Source organism: Neoarius graeffei, chromosome 1 (genome assembly GCF_027579695.1).
Source record: "Neoarius graeffei isolate fNeoGra1 chromosome 1, fNeoGra1.pri, whole genome shotgun sequence".
Lineage (NCBI taxonomy): Eukaryota > Metazoa > Chordata > Actinopteri > Siluriformes > Ariidae > Neoarius > Neoarius graeffei.
In genome coordinates, this window is record NC_083569.1 from 73,092,789 (window position 1) to 73,117,236 (window position 24,448).

The 24,448-nt window shown below is 42.2% G+C and overlaps 1 protein-coding gene across 1 annotated transcript; it reads right to left on the reverse strand.

Annotated features, from left to right (window-relative positions):
* Positions 1-1,762: 1,762 nt before the first annotated feature.
* Positions 1,763-24,448, reverse strand: usp12b (ubiquitin specific peptidase 12b). Its single transcript, XM_060923572.1, has 9 exons — positions 24,240-24,448; positions 19,711-19,791; positions 19,054-19,267; positions 14,537-14,790; positions 13,992-14,068; positions 8,194-8,277; positions 5,161-5,358; positions 4,943-5,021; positions 1,763-3,839 (listed from the first exon to the last, which is right to left on the reverse strand). Exons 1-9 carry the CDS (start codon positions 24,285-24,287, stop codon positions 3,738-3,740), a joined length of 1,137 nt encoding a protein of 378 aa, XP_060779555.1. The 5' UTR covers positions 24,288-24,448; the 3' UTR covers positions 1,763-3,737.

Below are 24,448 nucleotides of genomic sequence, written 5' to 3' on the forward strand. Positions count from 1 at the left end.
TGTGGTTGATGGACTTTTTTAAGGGGAGAAAAAAAAAAAAAAAAACCTCAGTTTTGGTTTGTTTGTTTTTTAATCGAGAACCAACACCATTTCATTTAGTCCATACACTTCACATCTCAGTCTTTAACCTTTTTTTTTTTTTAACAATCTGTACATTGTCAAAAGTGCAACATTGACAGGCAGTGGTTTGGGGGTGATCGGTCACATGACTCACAGAACTCCAGTGCTGCATTACACAGGCTTGCGTGTGACATTTAATGCAAAATCTAAATCAACATTCATTTATGATCAGTGCTTAGATGTGTCAAACAAAATGATCATTGGGATGCAGCTTTCAGTATATCTGAAAAGAACTGGACATTTCTAATCGTACATTTCCGTAGCAACGATTTGCTCAAGTCTGCGGCGCCAGTGGCGTTCCATATGAAAGAATGATTAGTGAAACATGTATAAGAAAATAGAAACCTAGAGTTTTATATAAATTAGGAAGTAGACAAAAAGACTTTCAGCCTCATCCTCTTCCCGTTCCTCTGTTCACTTAAACTGGAGATATAAAATATCCAGTTACTGCACTAGCAGCTTTAACGCTAATCGTTCAATTAAGGCTGCTATAAAAGAAGTATAAAATGTTATAAATACGACATTTCACCTTAAGGTCACTGTATGTGATTGCGCACACTTTAACGGCATTTCACGCCCCCCCCCACACAATCTGTCTATATGCAGTACACATGTGCATTTTACAACAGACAAGAAATGAGAAATTATCACAGATTTCTGGAATAACTGGCCAGTAGAAAATAGTCTCAATTTCAACAGGTTTGAATTTTATTTCTCAGTACAGAGAAACATGACCGTTCTTGTCCATAGCAATTGCACATATATATATGATAGTACTGGGTTTAAAAACAACAACCCTGGAATATTCCTTTAAAGTGTGGCATCAGCACTTGCAAAATTCCTGTTCATCCTTCCCCATTTATAACATTTATACAAGCTTTATAACAGCTGTAATGCAAATTTCTACATTTGTGGAATTCAGCCAGCAGCACAGTCAGTTTAAAGGAACAGTCCACCGTACTTCCATAATGAAATATGCTCTTATCTGAATTGAGACGAGCTGCTCCGTACCTCTCCGAGCTTTGTACGACCTCCCAGTCAGTCAGACGCGCTGTCACTCCTGTTAGCAATGTAGCTAGGCTCAGCATGGCCAATGGTATTTTTTGGGGCTGTAGTTAGATGCGACCAAACTCTTCCGCGTTTTTCCTGTTTACATAGGTTTATATGACCAGTGATATGAAACAAGTTCAGTTACACAAATTGAAACGTAGCGATTTTCTATGCTATGGAAAGTCCACACTATAATGACAGGCGTACTAACACCTTCTGCGCGCTTCGGCAGCGCATTGATACGGAGCTCAGATATCAATGCGCTGTCGAAGCGCGCAGAAGGTGTTAGTACGCCTGTCATTATAGTGTGGACTTTCCATAGCATAGAAAATCGCTACATTTCAATTTGTGTAACTGAACTTGTTTCATATCACTGATCATATAAACCTATGTAAACAGGAAAAACGCGGAAGAGTTTGGTCGCATCTAACTACAGCCCCAAAAAATACCATTGGCCATGCTGAGCCTAGCTACATTGCTAACAGGAGTGACAGCGCGTCTGACTGACTGGGAGGTCGCGCAAAGCTCAGACAGGTACAGATCAGCTCGTCTCAATTCAGATAAGAGCATATTTCATTATGGAAGTACGGTGGACTGTTCCTTTAAACCCCTCACAGATAAGTAGTCTTAAAAAAAAAAAAAACCTGCAATGAGAAACAACTGTGTTCATTGAAATTCTCCTGGAGCCCACATCTCAGTGAAAAGGCACACCAAGCTAATATTAATGTGCAGGGAACATTCACATAACTGGGGAAGTCAATGAAAACATTAACAAGCTGCATTTGTGCCTTTCTTAATCAGTGGAAAATTAACAACTCTTAAAAAGTCCGGTATGTGCATGTTCCTGTAGACGTGTTTATAAGCCTCAGGTCGGCTCATGGAGCCAATTAATCAGCTGGGAACCAGCAGAATGGGACAGCACTCACCTCCGACACCCCATTAATGTCAGTGACTGAACATGTTTACTAGCAAAGCTGCCAAAAAATTAAAAAAAAAAAAAAGGCCACAACACCTAGGGGTTACATTTACCAAACGTAGGCCAACTACGCTACAGTGATCTCAGACTGGGATTACTACAAATGCACATGAACATTAAACACAACTCGTATTGTCACGTGACTACGCTGTTCTTTGCACTTCGACGTTTTTGTGAAATCCAGACGTGGCTTGTTTGTTGTGGGAATTTTTGCTATTCTGACGATCCAGAATTCTTCACTTTTGTGTTTTCAGAACATTATTTTGTTTGACTGCTCTGGGAACGGCTTTCTGGTCGCACCATAACAAATGACCCGCGATGCTTTGCCTCACTTCCCTTCCCTTCCTTTCTCCACAGACAGCCGGTTAAATATTTACTGAGTACAAAGAGAAGGAGAAAACAGTGACTTGGAGATAATGAGTACAAGATTATAGCCACTCATTTAAAGCCATGAATTACCCAGATCTTTACAAGCGAAGTCTGGATCCTTTGTGTGTGTGGGGGGAAAAAAAAAACAAAAAAAAAAACCTCTCTCACGGAAATGAAATGTCAAATACAGGACCCTTCTGCAGTACAGCAATAAATAATCGAGTGCTCCTTTCATATCCAAGTGTGCCATTACTAAATCCAGGTTTTATATATTACAAAGTGCACACTGCCGTAGTGTATGTTCCACCAAGTGCGCACTCCGTGATAATCAAAGCACTGCATTCGCTTGTCTGAACGTAAAGGGCTCAATCCCAAACCAACCTTATTACTAAACAACAGAACCGGAACTGTGCCCGTACCAATGATCCTCTCTGTTCCACAGCGCTGGCAACCTACAGGCTTCTTTCCCAAAGAACTTCCTGCGAATGATTGCTTACGTCTTTCCAAAGAAAAACACAGTAAAATATGACTTCAAACCAGCCAAACCGTGTCACTGAGACAGAGCAGAGGTGTATCATGTTGTTATTGCCACATATAATAGGATATCATGAAACCTACTCTAGTTATAAGAGAATAACACGTAGGCAAACAGTATGGCGTGTTTTCACAGCAGATAAAGGTCTAGTGAAAGAAAGCGTCTCCGACCTTTTCAAGATGTTTACAGGTGATTACATTTATCATAATCTGCTCTGTGCAAAATTAACATTAGCTTTTACAGTGCACACTTCCATGACAAAGCATAAAGCAAAGTGTCATGCAGAAAATGAATGCCAAAACATCAGAACTCCCCAGATCACTGGTTTCACACAAACCGTAACCTTTGTGCCCATCTATAGGTCTTTTTTTTTTTTTCTTTGTGACTCAGCTGACTGATGGAGAGAGAGTGTGTGTGTGTGTGTCTCTCTGTTGGGATGACTGATGATTGAAAACCTCCAAACTTCCCTTAGGCCTGTATGGAGATGACCGTGCCACTCTCATTGCTCTGGAATCAACTGCTCCTGCCTTCTGTTTGCTGGCTGCTCCAGTGCAAAGGCTCACCTGGATGACTCGGGGCTCGGCTGAGAGGGTCTGAAGTGGGGGCGTACGTAGCCCAAGCCCTGCCTTCTGCCTCAGCCTGACTTTCACAAAGCCAAAGCGGTCCCATTCGCACACTGTCATTGGCTCAGTCTCTGGACTGGTAAAAGAGGATGTAGCCTGACTCAGAGTTTTTGGAAATGTCAGACGTCAGCCCATAGAACTCCTCTATTGCCTGGGCATCTATTTTCTAAACACAAGGAAGAGAGAGAGAGAGAGAGAGAGAGAGAGAGAGAGAAATACCACTGTGAACATCTTTTCAAACCTATTTATGCCAAGGGTTAAACAGATATCAAGACAGTCTCAGGACAAAACAGAAACACAATCAAGCAGGAATGAAAGGAAGTAAGAGTGGAAACTGGCAGATTGATGTCTACCAGCAGCATGAGGCTAACCTCATGCAAATAAAGCAGATTTGCAAAGAATCCCAACAGACTGGCAGCGTGTACACTGCGGAAAATTCACTTCCAGCTCTTGGTTTGTTGGAATGACGCCCCACGGTGGAAAAAAAAGCTAATGTGTTCTTCTTCTAATGCACTCTGGAGCCTCACTAATCCATTAAAATCAACACCGAGCAGCCAAACGACTGTATCCACAGCAGACCACTGAGGGTTTTTTTTTTTTTCCAAAACAACTTGGTTTTGAAACCTTCAGGCTTAACCTGCACACTAGACATGACACTCCCCCAAGACAAAACAGCCATGCACATACAGCCTTGCTTACCATAGGAAATCCTGTCTCAGTCTACTTTGCTAAAGTGTAAGACTAAACAATTAATGTGCACAGTAGTCACAAGAATACAAATAACAGATGGTGTGTCTAGAAAATTCATACCCTTCACCTGCATACTGGTTGCTTTTTATTGCACGAGATACACACTTTTCTGCCAAGATGAAAAGCAATAAGAGAAAAAGAAAGCAGACGTTTCAGCACCCTGTCGTATAACCCATCATTCATCAGTTGCAAATAACTCAGGAAGACACTGAAGGGATTTTATCCAGAACACAGTAGTCCAAATGCTAGGCAGAGTGAGGCTGAAACCAATCATGCACTTCTTTTCCCATTGTTCAAACACTTAACTAGACTCTAGTAACAATTACACACGTATACACATGCACTTCAGATGTAATACCATAGTATAACCGTGTTGAACCCAAACCACTACATGTTCCAATGCGTGTCATTTTAATGCTCACCGTCCTCACCACTTCCTCTTTTCAAGTCACAGAAAAGTATAAATAGAAAATAGACTTCCATAGCCTGAAAGAGAAATAGCTCGCATTTCAGTCTTACCTCTACAATATCATCATCAAACAGCAACCAGAAGCCATGACTTTTCACTATAGTGATGTAATGACCACGATTTGGACCACTGAAACAGAACAAGGGCATACACCAACTTGAAAGCAGTCAGATTATATGAGCAAAGTCATATTCTCCAAAACAAACTGACCTCACTAGGTTTTTCATGGCAATGATGAATGCCCCAGTGGTGGTGAATAAATTCCTACCTCCCACAGTGCACTACCACAGCCACAAGGTCATAGAGACGGTCAGGGTTGGTGGCGTCACCAGAAGTATTGAAGAGCCTCAGCTCCAGAGGGAAGACCACACGGTAGGACAGTTTGGTGTAGCGATGCAGCTGGTCCATATACTTAAAGCGCTTTAGGTGCAGGGCGAGGATCATGGGTAATTTCTTCACACGCATCCTGAAGAGAATGCCAGAAAAGAAAAAAGTGAGCTCTTCTCGCAGAGATCCTGCGTGGTGTTTTAGGGGATTTGAGTAAACTTTGTTCGTTTGTAATCTGGAAAACGGTATCAAAACATCTGCTCTCATTTGACCATTTTCATACCACAAGCTATCGGAATTCTCAATGTGTCAAGGCTCGACATTAAGGACTGCCCGATTGCCCGGGGCAAGTGAAACATGCATTCAGGCAAGTGGGATACGTCCCCGACATGCCCGACCGGGCAAGTTGGAATGAGCATATATTACGAACTAGCACCACAAAAATGAGGCTTTTTGATCTTTTATTTCAGTTCCTAAAAGCATCCCTCACTACATATCCGCCATTATGTCCTGGCTGTTTTCTTAGGCTACGTTCACACTGCAGGCTGAAGTGACTCAAATCCGATCTTTTCGCCCATATGTGACCTGTATCCGATCTTTTATTGACAATATGAACGACACAGATCCGATTTTTTCAAATCCGACCCAGGCCGTTTGGATATGTGGTCCTAATTCCGATTCCTATCCGCTCTTTTCATATGCGACTTCAGTCTGAACCACCAGGTCGCATTCATCCGACTTACACGTCATCAACAAGCCACAAACGTCACTATTCTGCGCTGAAGTAGGCGGCGGGTCTCTCAAAAAAAGTTGCAACAACATGGCGCATGACATCAATGTGAGGGACGCTTCGGGCTCTGAAGGTTCTGAATCTTCTCAATGGAAGGACGCAGAGGTTAGGGAGCTGATTTCCATTTGGGGGGATGCAGCTATTCAAGCTAGATTGGATGGGTCATACCGCAACCGGGCGGTTTTACTTCCGTAAACACTGGCCATGCTCACTGCGTGTGACGTCGTCGTATCCTGCAATGCGCATGCGGAACACTTTTAGGTCGCTTTTCGTTCATACTGAGGATCACATACAAGTCGCATATATTTGTTAATGTGAACGACCTCACAAAAAAATCGGATTTCACAAAAAAAATCGGAATTGAGCATTAAGCCTTGCAGTGTGAACGTAGCGTTAGTCTCGGTTTCATTTACTGCTTTGCAAGTTATTTTACATACCCCCGCTGTTGTAGTATGGTACGTGTACTGTTTATAGACCCCTTGTGCATGATGTCACGCATCACATGATAATTATAGTTGGGGTCAGACACGGTCTTTCATGCAAGCAAGGCTTAATCTGTCTTCAATATGGTTAATTTTTGCACTGTTTTTGCTTGTTCAAACAGAGAAATAGATAAAAGGCATTACCGTCTCCCCACTATCAAGAAAAACGTTAACAAATAGAAGCAAATGCTTCAAGAACAACGAGGAAAAGAGTGATTAAAGAATATGACGAGAGGAGCTCAGCCTGAAAACTCCAGAGAAATTCACGATTGTATTTAAAATGTATTTTACAAAAACAAAGTCGGAAGTGAGGATGGAAGAGTTTGCTTAAGAATCTCGTTTTATTTTTTCTGCCCGCATTCGAGTCAGCGCCTTCATGAAAGTGTTTGATTTTCTTTCAGGTGAAGCTGCTTCCTTATTCGACACAAAAAACCCAAATTGGTTTCAAACAACTCGGGCATAAAAAACTCAACAAGGAGCGACATGCGCAATAAATCCTGAAAGAACAGAACAGATTAAGAGCAGGGAGAGCTGGAGCTTTGTTTCTGTTATCAGAGCAACACAGTCCTGTGCAAAATATTTATAAATTCATCTCATTCTCATCTCATTATCTCTAGCCGCTTTGGTTTTTTTTTTTGTTTTATCATCCACCTCTAGGTTTATTTTTTTTAAATAATAAATAAATAAAAATTAACACACACGCTGCGTCATGACAGACCAGCTGCACTGATTCAGTTACAGGTTGCCAGGTCTGTATAAAACACCCACAACCTACACACTAAACAATTTTAAACTCAAACATTATCCTGTCTGTCATGACGCAGCGCTGTTTTTTTTTTCTTTTAAACTAGAGGTGGATGATTTAAAATAAATAAATAAATAAAAATACAAAAAAGATACATAAATATTCTCAAACATAGTGCTGTTCAAAAGTATTGACACCCTATTGTTTTCTTCATACAAACTGTTATAGATTTCTATTTTATGATTTCTACATTATTGAGTAATGAACCTACAGTATGAGAGTTCTACAGAGCACACTGAACTTTACAACAGCTGTATGCATGTGAAATGGAAAATAAATCGACTAAGGCAGGAAAAACTACTTTGGATAAAATTGCTATTGTCTGTTACAAGTAAAAAGTAACCAATAACCAAACTTAACAATAAACTTAATCAATAACCAAACGTCAACTTAATGTGTGATCTTCATTTTATGTTGCAGTTCACAACTATTTATGGTTTTCCTAAAAAAAAAAAAGTAGTACTCACAAAAAACCAGGGCAAGTGGGTTTAAAAGTTAAATGTCGAGCCCTGATGCATCCAGATGTTTAACTCCTACCTAGCTGAGCGAACATTCCTGTGCACCATCACCCTCATCATTCTCTACTGACAGAACTCCAGTTCTTGTGCAATATGATGTTAACCATGTCTTACGCTATACCTAACGCAAATTGCACATTCTGCTTCTGCACTTTGTACCTTGGCCTTTCTTGCACCATGGTCCATGGAGATACGCCGTTTCATTTCAGTACGTACATGTACACAGCTGCTAACAACAATAAAGAAACCCTGACGCACAACACATGCAAGCCTAATGGGATTGAGACAGTTGCTGTGTCCAACAGCTGGACAGCTACTGCTGAGGTCAGAAGCCTATAAAAAGATGGTATCGATATACAGATCAAAAAGTCTGCCTTACCTTTTCTGTGCCTCCTGCTTACTCCGACACTGCTCACAGTAGTACTTGTATTCACTACATAATGTCTCTGTGTTACTGAAGCCCCTGCACAGAGAGACCGATCACACCTATTACATCAATACATGACCGCTGCTTTACATCCACTGAAAAATGACAGCTCTTTATCCTCATGTCAACACAGTGACAGTGCAAGATGGATAATAATCCAAAAATACAGTACTTTAATACAGGTAGACATTTTCACGTTTGCGAACACAATATGGAACAGTGCTAAGATTTCACGAACAAAGCGGCAAAAAAACCAGTAGAGCCCTATTATTAAAACAAGAGTGCTCCGAGAGCGCAATATCCCCCACTGGCAACTATATCTATGCTATAAGTGCTTAATACACCCTTATGTAATTGTCAAAGTACAACCCTGATTCCAAATAAGTTGGGACAAAGTACAAATTGTAAATAAAAACGGAATGCAATAATTTACAAATCTCAAAAACTGATATTGTATTCACAATAGAACATAGACAACATATCAAATGTCTAAAAAGTTGGGACAGGGGCAATAAGAAGCTGGAAAAGTTAAAAGGTACAAAAAAGGAACAGCTGGAGGACCAAATTGCAACTCATTAGGTCAATTGGCAATAGGTCATTAACATGACTGGGTATAAAAAGAGCATCTTGGAGTGGCAGCGGCTCTCAGAAGTAAAGATGGGAAGAGGATCATCAATCCCCCTAATTCTGCGCCGACAAATAGTGGAGCAATATCAGAAAGGAGTTCGACAGTGTAAAATTGCAAAGAGTTTGAACATATCATCATCTACAGTGCATAATATCATCAAAAGATTCAGAGAATCTGGAAGAATCTCTGTGCGTAAGGGTCAAGGCCGGAAAACCATACTGGGTGCCCGTGATCTTCGGGCCCTTAGAAGGCACTGCATCGCATACAGGCATGCTTCTGTATTGGAAATCACAAAATGGGCTCAGGAATATTTCCATAGAACATTATCTGTGAACACAATTCACCGTGCCATCCGCCGTTGCCAGCTAAAACTCTATAGTTCAAAGAAGAAGCCGTATCTAAACATGATCCAGAAGTGCAGACGTCTTCTTTGGGCCAAGGCTCATTTAAAATGGACTGTGGCAAAGTGGAAAACTGTTCTGTGGTCAGACGAATCAAAATGTGAAGTTCTTTATGGAAATCAGGGACGCCGTGTCATTCGGACTAAAGAAGAGAAGGACAACCCAAGTTGTTATCAGCTCTCAGTTCAGAAGCCTGCATCCCTGATGGTATGGGGTTGCATTAGTGCGTGTGGCATGGGCAGCTTACACATCTGGAAAGACACCATCAATGCTGAAAGGTATATCCAGGTTCTAGAGCAACATATGCTCCCATCCAGACGACGTCTCTTTCAGGGAAAACCTTGCATTTTCCAACATGACAATGCCAAACCACATACTGCATCAATTACAGCATCATGGCTGCGTGGAAGAAGGGTCCGGGTACTGAACTGGCCAGCCTGCAGTCCAGATCTTTCACCCATAGAAAACATTTGGCGCATCATAAAACGGAAGATATGACAAAAAAGACCCAAGACAGTTGAGCCACTAGAATCCTACATTAGACAAGAATGGGTTAACATTCCTATCCCTAAACTTGAGCAACTTGTCTCCTCAGTCCCCAGACGTTTACAGACTGTTGTAAAGAGAAAAGGGGATGTCTCACAGTGGGAAACATGGCCTTGTCCCAACTTTTTTGAGATGTGTTGTTGTCATGAAATTTAAAATCGCCTAATTTTTCTCTTTAAATGATACATTTTCTCAGTTTAAACATTTGATATGTCATCTATGTTCTATTCTGAATAAAATATGGAATTTTGAAACTGCCACCTCATTGCATTCCGTTTTTATTTACAATTTGTACTTTGTCCCAACTTTTTTGGAATCGGGGTTGTACAAGTTTGGTATTCAAGGGCCATAACTCTGGTAAAATGTGATTGAACTGAACGAAACTCCAATATGTGTATTACCGACATATAACAAAGAATCCTGTCAAGTTTTGTGAAATTCCTCCAAGAATGGTGAGAGGAATTGATTTCAGAAGGTGAGTACCCTTCCCAGGACGGACGGACGGATGGACATCACCACGACATAATCCCCCTTCAGGCCTTTCGGCCAGCGGGGGAGAAAAACTACAACATCTGAGATATTAAACCCTTACAAAAAAAGTATTCAAATCGAGAAATGGAGGAAGGGCACAAAAATAGATTTTAAATGTTTAACCAGTTAACCGCAACAGTGAGTAGCACAACTTGTAAAACACCAACAATTTATAATACTGAGAAAAGTGTATCATGACATTAACATGTAGCAATATTACTATCTTAGTGACATGTCACTAAGGTGGGTATGCATACCTGAGGTGTGTGTTCAGGTCCCAGGTTCAGAGGTGGGTAGAAAATCTATCCACATTACATTTCCACCATTAAATTTATTTCAAAGTAATTCTTTGAATAAACTATAAGAGAGTAGCCTTATTGGGGCAGTGTACATTTTATTCTTATGTGAGTAGCTTTGAAAAGACATTCCGCCATTTTCTACCCATTACATTTTTTGTAGTTCAATGGATTTTGTCTTGTTCGTGAATGAGCCTTTAGCTCGCCCTCCGCTGCCTGTAGCGCTCTCCCATCTCAGCGGGATGAACTTAAGTTGACAGCTAAGAAGGATGACATCACAGGGAGGAACCCAGTGACCAGTTAACAGAGGTTTCTTGCTGCCTAGTTAGTTATGCTGTCTGTTGATGACCAACGAAGACTGCCTAATCTGTATGGAAGAAGTCTGAAGTACAACGTCTCCATGATGAACGGTCAGCCACTAAGGAGGGCCAGGAGTCAAGATTTCTGACACTTACAGGTACGCTGCTTGCAAAGGGTTTAAATGACACTTGCTTTTGCAAGTTACTAATGTCACTCTCTCAGTGATTGGGTTTGGTGCAGTAGGCCAAGGACATTCCAAGACAGCTACTGCTGTTCCCATCACTGCAGTGATTGGCTGGGGACTTGTACTTTGTAATACGTCACTGCCCACTTGAGGTGATACCACAGGGCATCTTAATTACGTTGCTAAGTGGCCGTTGACTCAGACGAGTTCATCGGCCCTTTGACAGGTCTTGTTTTACGTCCTGCAGGTTGCTTAGCCACCCTCCTCACCAGGAAAACCTGGGGGGGGTTGCCGGTTTAGTCGCCGACAACCCGACCATGTACAGGTGGTACTGGATTACATGGTTACCAGTAGCAGGTTTATGACCCGACCTGACCATCTTGCTGCCTATGGCTTGTAAAAATGAACTGCTTTACAATGCACTGCCTAGTTAGTGCCCCAAAAAACATGCACATGAGAAAACATCCAACTGTTGTACGTATTGGTTACGTCTTTGGAAATGCTTATAGCTAATTAACAGTTATTCCACGAAATCGAGCCGTACATGAGCTGATAGCTAACGAGGTCTGTGGTGCTGAGTTGGCTATAAGCCGTGTACGATGAGATTGAGTGGAATAACTGTTTTATTCTATCCACATTCACTGGATTTTGAGAAACGGAGCATTTTTATTTTTTGCAAATTCGATAAATAAAACTTTATACAAAACATCAGCCTAAACCATTTCCGCTTCGGCGAACTTCTTAAAACTCTATCGATGGTTGCATGAATTGACTTTAGTGTTGGGGTTTTTTTGCAGGAAGTGCCGTCTTGCTGTCGTGCCGAGGTATAAAATAGCTTTAGGCATTTACTTAATTCTTCCTTGGACATTTCAGTTATGCAATTTTCAAACTTCTTTGAGCTTTTGAACCAGTCTTTGAAAAAAAACTTTTTTTTTTTAAATTAACGCTTAAAGGACCCATGGCATGGTGGTTTGTTGATGCTTTAAACGGGCTCGTGGAGGTTTCCGGATGTTATATCCACCGCCTTTCTCGAAATGAACCCTCAGCACATAGATATAGCCTCCTGGGAGAAAGCCCCATTTCAGCCCTTTTCCCAGTGCGTCGTTTTGCTAATGAGAAGCATGGAGGCAGGGAAGGGTAGAGGGTGGGGGCGGGCCATGGGGGGAGGGGCTTGACCAGAAAATTATGGAGACACAAAAATAAATATGAGAAATATATAACATAAGAAGAAATGACCACTAATCAGGTTCCTTCACAAGTCTAAATAAGGGAGTGGGAAAATGTGTGTCCAACACTAGTAGTATAGTATAGTAGTATAGTGTTTGCGTGCACACACATACTCGCTGCTATCAGCGCCTGTAGCCACGCTGCTAAGACAAAACCCCGTTCTCCCTCAGACTCCTTTCGTAAACTCAACGTGACACAGAGAACAGAGAGTGAGAGTGTTCGGAGTGGTAGTTTACGAACGTATAATACCCTAGGCTTGAACACGCACTCCATAACCAAAGAGGATAGAAGCAGCAACTACAGCAACATAGCGCTTATCCAACAGAAGACATGCATTGCGGAGCAATAGTCAAACATAAGCTCATAAGTTACAGTCAATTTCCAGACTAAACTCACTTTAACAGAGCATGCTGCATGCTTTTTGATTTTGTAGCGCAGAGTACCTGGCTAACTGCAGGAAGCGGTTAGCTGCACAGCTAATGTAGCCATTGCTAGGCTAGCGCACCGATTTTAAAACACGGCAAAACGACTTAACAGTTATACACTTACTTATTCGGTGTTTGTGGCTGATGCGGCAGGGATGCTTGGTACGGACCGAGGCTTCAGTGACAGTTGATGTGCAAAACCTGCCCTGTACTGTCCCAAGTTGTGGAAACATTCCTCAGGAAAATGCTTCCGACAAACATACACCGTCTTAGGTAGACTCGACGGCGTATTATTGAAGTAAATTAAATTAAGCCACTGCGTCTTCAGGGGCTCTCCCATCGGCAGTAAAAACAGACTCTTTTCTGTGTTGTCACATCCATGTACAGTGCAATTTCCATGTTTTGCTCGCTTAGGTGGTGCCATGTTGTTGTGTCCTCTATGGTCTCCTCACTACAAAATTGAAGTGACGTATCTATGGTGGCAATTTTTGAGCTGGGCGGGCAATCCATACGGTGGGTGGGAATCCAGAGGGGGGGGCGTGGGGATCATCTGCCTTGCTGACATAGTAAAGGGAAGAGCCTATCAACGCGCCATTTTGGCACGCCATTCTCAAATGTTGACAAAGGGTGGGCATAGTTTGGTTTACACATTATGACATTTCTAGTCACTGGGGTGACTTAAGAAGGTCAGAGGAACTCATTTTAACGTTAAAAAACCTCAAAGTGAAAATTTCATGCCATAGGACCTTTAAAGATGAAGAATGCAAACAAACCGAACTGGTGAAAGGAGCAATTTGTGAGAAATGCAATAATAATAATTGAAAATTTTTTAAGAAGATACGTTCTTCCCATCAAATACTTTTATTCCATATTTTGTTGCTTTTTTTGTATTTTGGGGGGTTTTGTTTACGAATAGAGTTTTTATTTCGTCCTCGGTTGGTTCAGCAACCCGCTCCGCCATTTTGTTTTTCTCTACTCATGGTACATGAGCTGATATCCTAGTAGTAGAGTAGCCAATCAGAGTGCACGATTGCTCATATCCAGTGAATGTGGAGAGGATAATATTAGATAGCTAGCTAACAGAGAATGCTGTGCATAGCAGTCAAGTGCTTTCTGTGTGAAGGAATGTAACGAGCAATACGCTACAGGACGTGTTATTCAAGTTGCTATGCCGATATCTTTAGCCATCTCTGTCCAGGTGGTTGAGTTTACCTGAGACAGTGCGTGATGGATGTGTTCTGTTCCACATCTACAGAGAGATCCAAGAAATCCTCGTCTTTGCTGCTTACCTGAGGGGTGAAAACGAAAGTAAGCGTCATCGTATTCCATAAGTCTAGGGTAGAAGGCCATTTCTGAACTGTATAGATTTGTTCCAATATCCAGCCATCATCAGTATTTAGTTGTACAATGTAATACAAGGGATATGAACTGAAATGTTTCTACCCAAGCATGAATTACCAGTTTCCTCTCTATATCTAAACGTTTTAAGCTTCATCTATTGAATCCTCTTTAAATAAACTTCCACACACTTCTATGATGCTGCTCAGGAAGCAGGGGCTATCCTAGGTGCACTATGAAATGCTAAAACCGTTCTATCTAAATGATGGGCAATAAAAAATAAAAAAAAAATTTTAATTGTGTGTGTTAAGAAAACATGTCCACTTCCATCTGTCAGCTTTAATGAGTCCAAATGTAAACTAGCCCAGGAGCAGAAAGTAAACAGCTCTCTGGTAGACAGCTCATTCTCTTCAGCTCACCGCTTCACAGTTGAGGCAGCGTGTCTCGTTGGTCAGTGTGCCCTGGAAGATCTCGTGCACCCACGTCTGCTGGTTCTTCTCGGCTGATTCTGCCTCTCCTGTGCTGCTCCCACTTCCTCCTCCTCCATTCTGCACCACCTTGCCGTTCTGCTGCCGCTCCTGGCTCTTCTCCTCCTGCAGCAGGTCGGCGATGGTGTTGAGCAGGTAGTTGAGGAACTCGTGAGCATCTTGCTGCATGTAGTTGTCAAACAACTCTAATAAAAGAAACAAAAATAAAGCAGAGTGATGCATTAATTCAAACACAGTACAGTGTCATTTAACGAGAGAAACGTGGTGGCGGCGCAGAATTTATATGGCATGCAAGCAAACCTGCATAAATAACGATTTTGTCTGGTATCCAAGTTCAGGAAGAGCACTATTCACTCACTGAGCACTTTATTGCTGTGCAATGCATAAAATTATGCAGATTCAGGCCAGCAGTTGTGGGTAACATTCACATCAACCATTAGAATGGGGGGAAAAAAAGGTGACCTCGGTGATTTTGACCATGGCATAATTGTTGGTGCAGACAGGCTGAATATTTCTATAACTCCTGAGATTTTCTCACACAACAGTCTCTAGAGTTTACTCAGAATGATGCAATAAAGAAAAAACATCCACCGAGTGGCAGTTCTATGGACAGAAACGCCCTGTTGATAAGAGCGGTAAATGGAGAATGGCCAGACTGGTTTGAGCTGACAGAAAGCCTACAGTAACTCACATAACCACTCTGTACATTTGTGATGAACAGAAAAGCATCCCAGAATACACAACACATAAAACCTTGAGGCAGATGAGCGACAATGGCAGACGACCAGGTCAGGGTCCACTTCTGTCAGCCAAGAACAGAAAGCTGAGGCTGCAGTGGGTACAGGATCACCAAAACTGGACTGAGGCTCACTGATGGTAGGATCAGAACCTAGTGCCTGCAGCATGAATCCATGGACCCAATTTGCCTTGTGTCAACAGTCCAGGCTGATGGAGGTGGTGTAATGGTGTGGGGAATGTTTTTCTTGGCCCACTTTGGACTCATTAATACTAATCCACCATCACTTGAATGCCACAGCTGATTTGAGTATTGCTGCTGATCATGTGCATCCCTTCGTGGCTGCAATTCACTCAACTTCTAATGGAAGCTTCCAGCATGATAATGCAGCATGTCACAAAGCAAAATTCATCTCAAACTGGTTTCATGAACATGACAATGCGCTTCAGTGGCCTTTCCAGTCACCGCTTCTGAATCCAAAAGAAGACCTTCGGTATGTGGTAGAACAGGAGAGTCACAACATGAAAATGCACCTGAAAAATCTATAGGAATTGTGTGATGCAATCATATCAACACGGTCCAGAATCTCAAAGGAATGTTTCTGACATCTTGTGGAATCAATGCCATGAAGAACTGAGGCTGTTTTAAGAGTAAAGGGCGGCCCTCGTCAGTACTACTATAGTGTTCCTAATAAAGTGCTCCATGAGTGAATAATGTACTTCTGTTGCCAGACAAAAGGCTTTTTTTTCCCATGAAACACAATACTGGAACTGTGCTTTTCACAATCAGTGCGTTTACATGCACATCCAAACCGAGCTACTGTCGGTAATCGAGCTAAGGGTCCCAGCAGGGGTGCCAGAGAAATCCAATCCTACATGCACACAAGGAAATCGAGCTATTGTGTGAGGTACGTTGTGCACCCGAGCCACAGGTGGCGCTACACGCCCCATCGTGTTGGTACACTTCCGGTTGTCGTCATGAAGAAGAGCTATTCAAGAGTGTAAACAAAGTTATCAGTTCCGTGTTCTCCATTGCGCGTTTTTCTCCCGTCCATGAATTTTAATATATTCAACTCCTTAAGCTGAATGAGCATGAACTCTGTCTCCTCATTGCTCCAGAATTGCACGTTTCTGCTCGCCATTTTCTCTTCTTCGTTTGTTCCTCCTGACCTCTTCTGCTGCTCGCTACTACTGTTGTCATCAGGGTTCCTACAGATATTTTATGTTGAATTTACTACCTTCACAATTTTTTTTACTACCACAGCGACAATTTGGATTTGGACATTTTCTCACAATTTAACAAGGTAATCTTTGAGTGTATATGTGTTAGTCCAAGTGAATGTGCTACATATAAGTTAGTGACAACTCTACCCAAAGAGTTGGATTGATGAGACAAGATAGAAAGAAAATCTGAACGTACCGGTAGTGTAACTCTTTTCCTTTGGACGCATAATAGAACCTCCCATTGCTAGGGCTACGCATGGAGTAATGCATATTTGCATAAAAGAAAACAAACTTCCACATATAAGTTATAATTTTATTGAACTGGGAAACTGTGGCCCATAACCTCTTAACGGGTACACAGATTTGCACTAAACCTTGTGTGTCAACACTTCACATTAGGTACAAGATCTGATTACATTTTGTCGGCCAACACTTTCAAGATGGCCAACATTTTGTTTGTGGAATAATCTTTTGAACAGGTGAACAGATTTGCACAAAAAATCTTATGTGCTTATGTACATCAACTCATTACATTTAAATCAGGTCAAATGGCAAACACGAACCCACACACACACACACAGCGCACCAGGCGCACGCACACATGGGTGCACACACACATGACAAAGACAAGACACACACCCTAAAGATACAAAACACACATAACCCAAGCCCTATTTTGGCAGTCTCTCAACACATTGCCAAGTTTGCTTAAGATAGTCATTTGCACCAGTCCTGTAGTCGTGAAGGCCCGTGGGCAGAGTCAACACCTTCCTCCCAGAGATCAGTGTTTTAGAGGGTTAATCTTAATCATTTGAACAGTTCAACAGATTTGCTCATCACATTTTGGATGCCTCAAATGGCGCGCGCGCGCACAACGCACCAGGCGCGCGCGCGCACAAAAACAGGCGCGCGCGCACACAAAACGCACCAGGCGCGCGCGCGCGCACACACAAAATGCATTACATGTGCCTCAGTTGTTTGACCTTTTCTTCGATCAACTTTTCAATGAACGCCTCTCGCCGATTGCCATCTACCACCTTTAGCCAGTCTTTAAAATCAGGTTCCTCCAGCCAGAGGTCTGAAAATTTGCATTTCCGCATTGTTTAATTCTCGTGCAGATGTCGCCAGTCGGGTCAACAGATAGATTCGACTAGAGCCGTATAAACAAAGTCAGTCTCGTACTAAACAATCTCTGGTATAAATTTATACTGGATTCGACCGTTATTGGAATTCAATGCGCATGCGCCACCAACTCCTCACTGCGGTCCTCCTCAATACATAAAAATAAATTCGCCCAAATATAGTAATTTATGGATATTATGGCATGCAGATTAATTAAACGAATTAGAAAACACATAGGCCCAGTTGGATGGGGGTCAAAAAAATTTACTACCACGTCAGATTACGTTTACTACCTTTTACTACTTTTTACTGGCCATAATTTAGCCTATTTTAATTAACCACCTTCTACTACCTTTTAAAACCCCGCGGGAACCTTGTGTCATGCCGACTGAGGCTGTCGTGTTTCCCGCTTGTGGTCTCGTCACTCGTCACTTCCGGAAGGGGCAGTGCTGAAGTAAGTAGCTCGACTACGTAGCTCGATAGGGTTTACATGCACTAAGTAGTAGCTCGGCAAAAATCGCATAATCTAGGTCGTGTAGCTCGATTACGAGAAATCAAGTTCGGTTCGATTTCAGCCTAGCTAAGGTGTATCCATGGCATTTAGAACTTCGATTTCAGTCGAGCAATGGCAGAAATTCGATTTTCTCTATGTGCATGTAAACGCACTGATTGTCCACTTTTCCAGTAAGTTTAAAGTTATATAACAAAAAAAAAAGTAGAATAGCCTGGTTCATTGGTTGCATTTGTGTCACTAAAGACAACATTATGTTTGATTTTTCAGCCTTTTTACAGCACAAACCACGATTCATTAAGCAACATGGCTAACATTTTCCAAACTTCCTGGGTACTGATTCATTTTAGTGCAGCTATAATGTCCCTCCAATTCCATTTTCATTTCTTCTTATTTTTATCCACTCAGTCATTTTAATTTAATCACGATTGTTCCTCTTATCATCAACGAGCCACCACTGAACCGTTTCGTCAGAAATATTAATGACGCCAGCGTAAACGATATGACTAACCAAAGAGCTGATAAGACAGGAAGAAGGAACCACTTTGATGTGAACAGTTGAACCTAATGCTGGCATCAATGCTCAATGCAATGCAAACGCCACTGTGATCACAATCCAGTCGTTGCTCAAGTTGGTAGAAAATGAGCCAGAACCTCTACTGAGTGTTTTGAGCCAGTTCCGGTTTTTGAATGTTCAGTGGAAAAGATGATCAGATGTAATTCAATTCAGTTGGTTTGTTATTACTGCCTTCATCCCTCCACTACATCAGCTTCATACTGAAGGCTGAACGCCTGGTCTAGTCAGGAATGTCACTCTTAATAATAACAATTTAAACAACAGTTATATATGTGTTACCATTTTCCTTCCTCAGGCGTGAGATGAACTTCTTCGGGGGAATGACTCCCACTTTCTTCTTCTGTGTAGTGATGCTGTTGAAGAGATCTGCCAGGCAAGTGAGCAGGCTCTCTTTGCGCCGTGGCTGCACCTTGTAGGCCAGTACTTTCTCCCTGAACGGCCGGCAGAAATACAGAGCCTGCAGCACTGAGTTACAGTAGCAGGTGTTGCCAAACTGCAATTAAAAAAAAGATATATATATCCACAAGAAGAGAAAAGAGAAGAGGAGAGAAGAGGAGAGGCCAGGGAGATGAAGAAGTGATTTTTAAAAATACAGTCAGACAAAAGCTGCATCTAAGGGCTTGAAGGCACTTCCATTGAATAAGTAAATGTTCATTATCAACTTGTCACTTTTAAAGCAGGAAGCTTGACCGACCAGATAAGCCGCTAGGTGTACTGATAAGAACAGGTGCTAAAGGTCGGATTAAAAAAAAAAAAAAAAGGAAAAAAAAAAAAAGGAAAAAAAGCGATTAGCATGGTATACAGACCAGCAGCAGATTCATATAAGTCTGTGAGATATTTAGTAAAGCTTTACAGTTAACCTGCTCAGGGATGCAAAAAAAAATAATTAATTAATAAATAAATTAAAAAAAAGAGGAGGAGGAGGAGGTCACTTACATTAACCAGACCAAAGTAGTGTTCATTTACAGGGAACTGTTCTGGTCCAATCTCCTTCTCCAAAGCTGAGGCATTGGCGCCCTGAAAAACACAGCCACAAGGATTATTATCTCCGATCCTCACTCTTGTAAGTCACTACCTGACAAGACTGTCCTGTTAGATGAACAGGAACATGGGAGGGTGTGACACTAACAGGATGTACATCCACAAGGAAACACATCTTTAGCACTAGCAGAACACCGGCAAGCTGCACAACAGCTCAAGAGGTAGATACAAAAGCACTGTTCTTTAGATCTAAAATGACACAATGGCTGGTCATCTAATGTATAACACAAAGCTTAAGTACAGCCTGATGGCGTTAAAAAAACGAAACGGGCCTGCGTGGCAATGCACGGAGTCTAATCCCGATGTTAATGGCACTGTCTGTAGAGAAGATAAATCATGCACCATTCCTACTCTTACTCATATTCGAATCAGAGCTCAGAGTATTAGCCGACACCTCATCCTGAACCGTTATTGACAGCCAAACGGAGTCTCAACACGCTTCAGTGCCAGTCATCTCAGGCAAAGAGAATTTGTGCCAAGTTGTCTCAGTCCACATAGTACGCGTTCCCGGCACAAAACACTTCAGTAGACCAAATCAGAAAACATGCCACTGGATCCGAAACCAGTGCAGCATTTCAGGTAATAAGTCACAATACGCATTACAAGTACAAGAGTAAATTAATTTGCCAGAAATCATGGGTGTCAATAGACTCAGAAATACAAGGTACCAAACTGTATATCCTTGTTTCTTAGGTATTACCATCAAGGTACTTTTTTTTTTTAATACCTGTTGTATGTGGTGTACCTTTAATTAGCTTTTAGAGTAAAACACGTCCAATTATGTGCCTTACTTTGAAATGGATGCTACACCAAACCAGTGGTGTGGTTAGCACGGTCGCCTCACAGCAAGGTTCCGGGTTCGAACCCAGCGGCTGGTGAGGGCCTTTCTGTGTGGAGTTTGCATGTTCTCCCCGTGTCTGCGTGGGTTTCCTCCGGGTGCTCCGATTTCCCCCACAGTCCAAAGACATGCAGTTAGGTTGACGTGGGGCGTCCTTGGGCTGAGGCTACCTTGAGCAAGGTACCTGACCCCTGACTGCTCCCTGGGCGCTCTGGTGTGGCTGCCCACTGCTCTGAGTGTGTGTGTTCACTGCTTCAGATGGGTTAAACGCAGAGGATGAATTTCATCACCAACTTTGTCGCCTGGTGCGAACTGAACCACCTGCGCATCAACGCCAGCAAGACAAAGGAGGTGGTGATCGATGTCAGAAGGACGGCTCCTCAAATTGCACCAGTGAACATCCAGGGTTTGGACATTGAGATCGTGGTGGAGTACAAATACCTGGGTGTTCACCTCAACAACAAACTGGACTGGACTAACAACACAGATGTCCTGTACAAGAAGGGCCAAAGTCGTCTCCACCTCTTGAGAAGACTGAGGTCTTTTGGTGTGTGCAGGACACTGCTTAGGACTTTTTATGACTCTGTGGTAGCATCAGCGATTTTCTACGCTGTGGTCTGCTGGGGCTGTGGAAGTTCAGAGAGGGACAGGAAGAAACTTAAACTGGTCAGAAGGGCTGGCTCAGTCTTGGACTGTCCTCTGGACTCCATTGAGGTGGTGGGTGAGAGGAGGATGTTAGCCAAGCTGACCTCAATCATGGATAACCCCTCTCACCCCCTACATGAGGCTGTGGGGGCTTTAAGCAGCTCTTTTAGTACAACCCCGATTCCAAAAAAGTTGGGACAAAGTACAAATTGTAAATAAAAACGGAATGCAATGATGTGGAAGTTTCAAAATTCCATATTTTATTCAGAATAGAACATAGATGACATATCAAATGTTTAAACTGAGAAAATGTATCATTTAAAGAGAAAAATGAGGTGATTTTAAATTTCATGACAACACCACATCTCAAAAAAGTTGGGACAAGGCCATGTTTCCCACTGTGAGACATCCCCTTTTCTCTTTACAACAGTCTGTAAACGTCTGGGGACTGAGGAGACAAGTTGCTCAAGTTTAGGGATAGGAATGTTAACCCATTCTTGTCTAATGTAGGATTCTAGTTGCTCAACTGTCTTAGGTCTTTTTTGTCGTATCTTCCGTTTTATGATGCGCCAAATGTTTTCTATGGGTGAAAGATCTGGACTGCAGGCTGGCCAGTTCAGTACCCGGACCCTTCTTCTACGCAGCCATGATGCTGTAATTGATGCAGTATGTGGTTTGGCATTGTCATGTTGGAAAATGCAAGGTCTTCCCTGAAAGAGATGTCGTCTGGATGGGAGCATATGTTGCTCTAGAACCTGGATATACCTTTCAGCATTGATGGTGTCTTTCCAGATGTGTAAGCTGCCCATGCCACACGCACTAATGCAACCCCATACCATCAGAGATGCAGGCTTCTGAACTGAGCGCTGATAACAACTTGGGTCGTCCTTCTCCTCCGTGCGAATGACACGGCGTCCCTGATTTCCATAAAGAACTTCAAATTTTGATTCGTCTGACCACAGAACAGTTTTCCACTTTGCCACAGTCCATTTTAAATGAGCCTTGGCCCAGAGAAGACGTCTGCGCTTCTGGATCATGTTTAGATGCGGCTTCTTCTTTGAACTATAGAGTTTTAGCTGGCAACGGCGGATGGCACGGTGAATTGTGTTCACAGATAATGTTCTCTGGAAATATTCCTGAGCCCATTTTGTGATTTCCAATACAGAAGCATGCCTGTATGTGATGCAGTGCCGTCTAAGGGCCCGAAGATCACGGGCACCCAGTATGGTTTTCCGGCCTTGACCCTTACGCACAGAGATTCTTCCAGATTCTCTGAATCTTTTGATGATATTATGCACTGTAGATGATGATATGTTCAAACTCTTTGCAATTTTACACTGTCGAACTCCTTTCTGATATTGCTCCACTATTTGTCGTTGCAGAATTAGGGGGATTGGTGATCCTCTTCCCATCTTTACTTCTGAGAGCCGCTGCCACTCCAAGATGCTCTTTTTATACCCAGTCATGTTAATGACCTATTGCCAATTGACCTAATGAATTGCAATTTGGTCCTCCAGCTGTTCCTTTTTTGTACCTTTAACTTTTCCAGCCTCTTATTGCCCCGTCCCAACTTTTTTGAGATGTGTTGCTGTCATGAAATTTCAAATGAGCCAATATTTGGCATGAAATTTCAAAATGTCTCACTTTCGACATTTGATATGTTGTCCATGTTCTATTGTGAATACAATATCAGTTTTTGAGATTTGTAAATTATTGCATTCCATTTTTAGTTACAATTTGTACTTTGTCCCAACTTTTTTGGAATCGGGGTTGTAGTAGACTGCTACACCCACAGTGTAAGAAGGAGAGAGATACCGCAGGTCATTCATACCGGCTGCTGTCAGACTGTAAAACACCCACAACTTGTAACGTAGCACCAATAACCTGTTTGTCGTTATATTTGCACTACTTCACCACTACTACCTCTGCCATCTCTCAATCTTTTTTATTTGTTATCTTTATGACAATTTCTTGCTACTGTAACACGTGAATTTCCCCGATGTGGGATCAATAAAGTGAATCTAATCTAATCTAATGGTTTCTTCTTAAAAGTACAGTTTTGTTGCTTTATTCCTAAGAATGGATGACCTTGGATGTTCGGACAGACAGCACACACCCACACAGGTTATCCCAAGTATTGAGTAAACAGTAAAAAGGACCATTTAAATGATGGGAAAACACTAAAACAGGGCACTGATCTGTACAATCAGGAAGAGAAATAAATCAAAACAAAACATCCAGATGACCAGGATGACTCACTCTGAATTAGCACTTCTGCTTTGTGAACTGATGCTAGTAGCTGTGACGTTTAATATATGTACACATGTTAGCTATTTAACTTAAATTAAATTAAATTCACAACACTGACTGCACTGTGTTATAGTAGTGCAATATTTGTCTGTTAGTTAAAAGACACACAGCAGTCACTGATCCTAGTCAACCGAAACAAATGAAATACTCCTGAAAAAGGTTTGCTTAGCCATGTAACATCTTTATAATTTGAGAAATAAAAGGTTTTGATGAAGGAGACAGGTTAAACCTGGTCATGGAGACGCCCTGGGCTGAATCATGCAGGACACAGGCTGGGTCCACTAAGCTAACAGCTCAGAGGCTAGCTGTAGCTAGTCTAAGCTAACTAGCTTGCTTACTTCTTTCCAACTCGCTAATTTATACATTTGTTTAAGGCTTCATATAGCTAAATAAGTTCCTCAGCAAATACCCCATTCAGCCGAACTGCACCTGTATCAGTAATAACGAGAACTCGCCTGCGTGATAAACTTTGAGGAGGAGATGTTCTGGACCAGGAGGGGTTTCACCTTGCTAGCTGTTTACCTTCCAGGCTGTTAGCTGAACCAAAACACCGGCTCACGCAGCCGAGACAGAGGTAGAGACACTAGCAGGCTAACGGCTACAAAGCGACCGAGGAGAAATAAAAACTCACCATCGTACATATCGAGGCGATCTTTCGGACTGTCATCAGTATTTCCATCCGTCTGCAGCCATACTGGACCAAACCCCAGCTGTAAAACCGTGACAGCCACAAAAGGCTGGATTTCCGGTGAAAAAGCCCCGCTTTTGCCTGTCCAGCAGCTGGACACAGAACGAGGAGTGCCCGTCTGCTGTCACTGCAAGACCTCTGTGTGTGTGTGT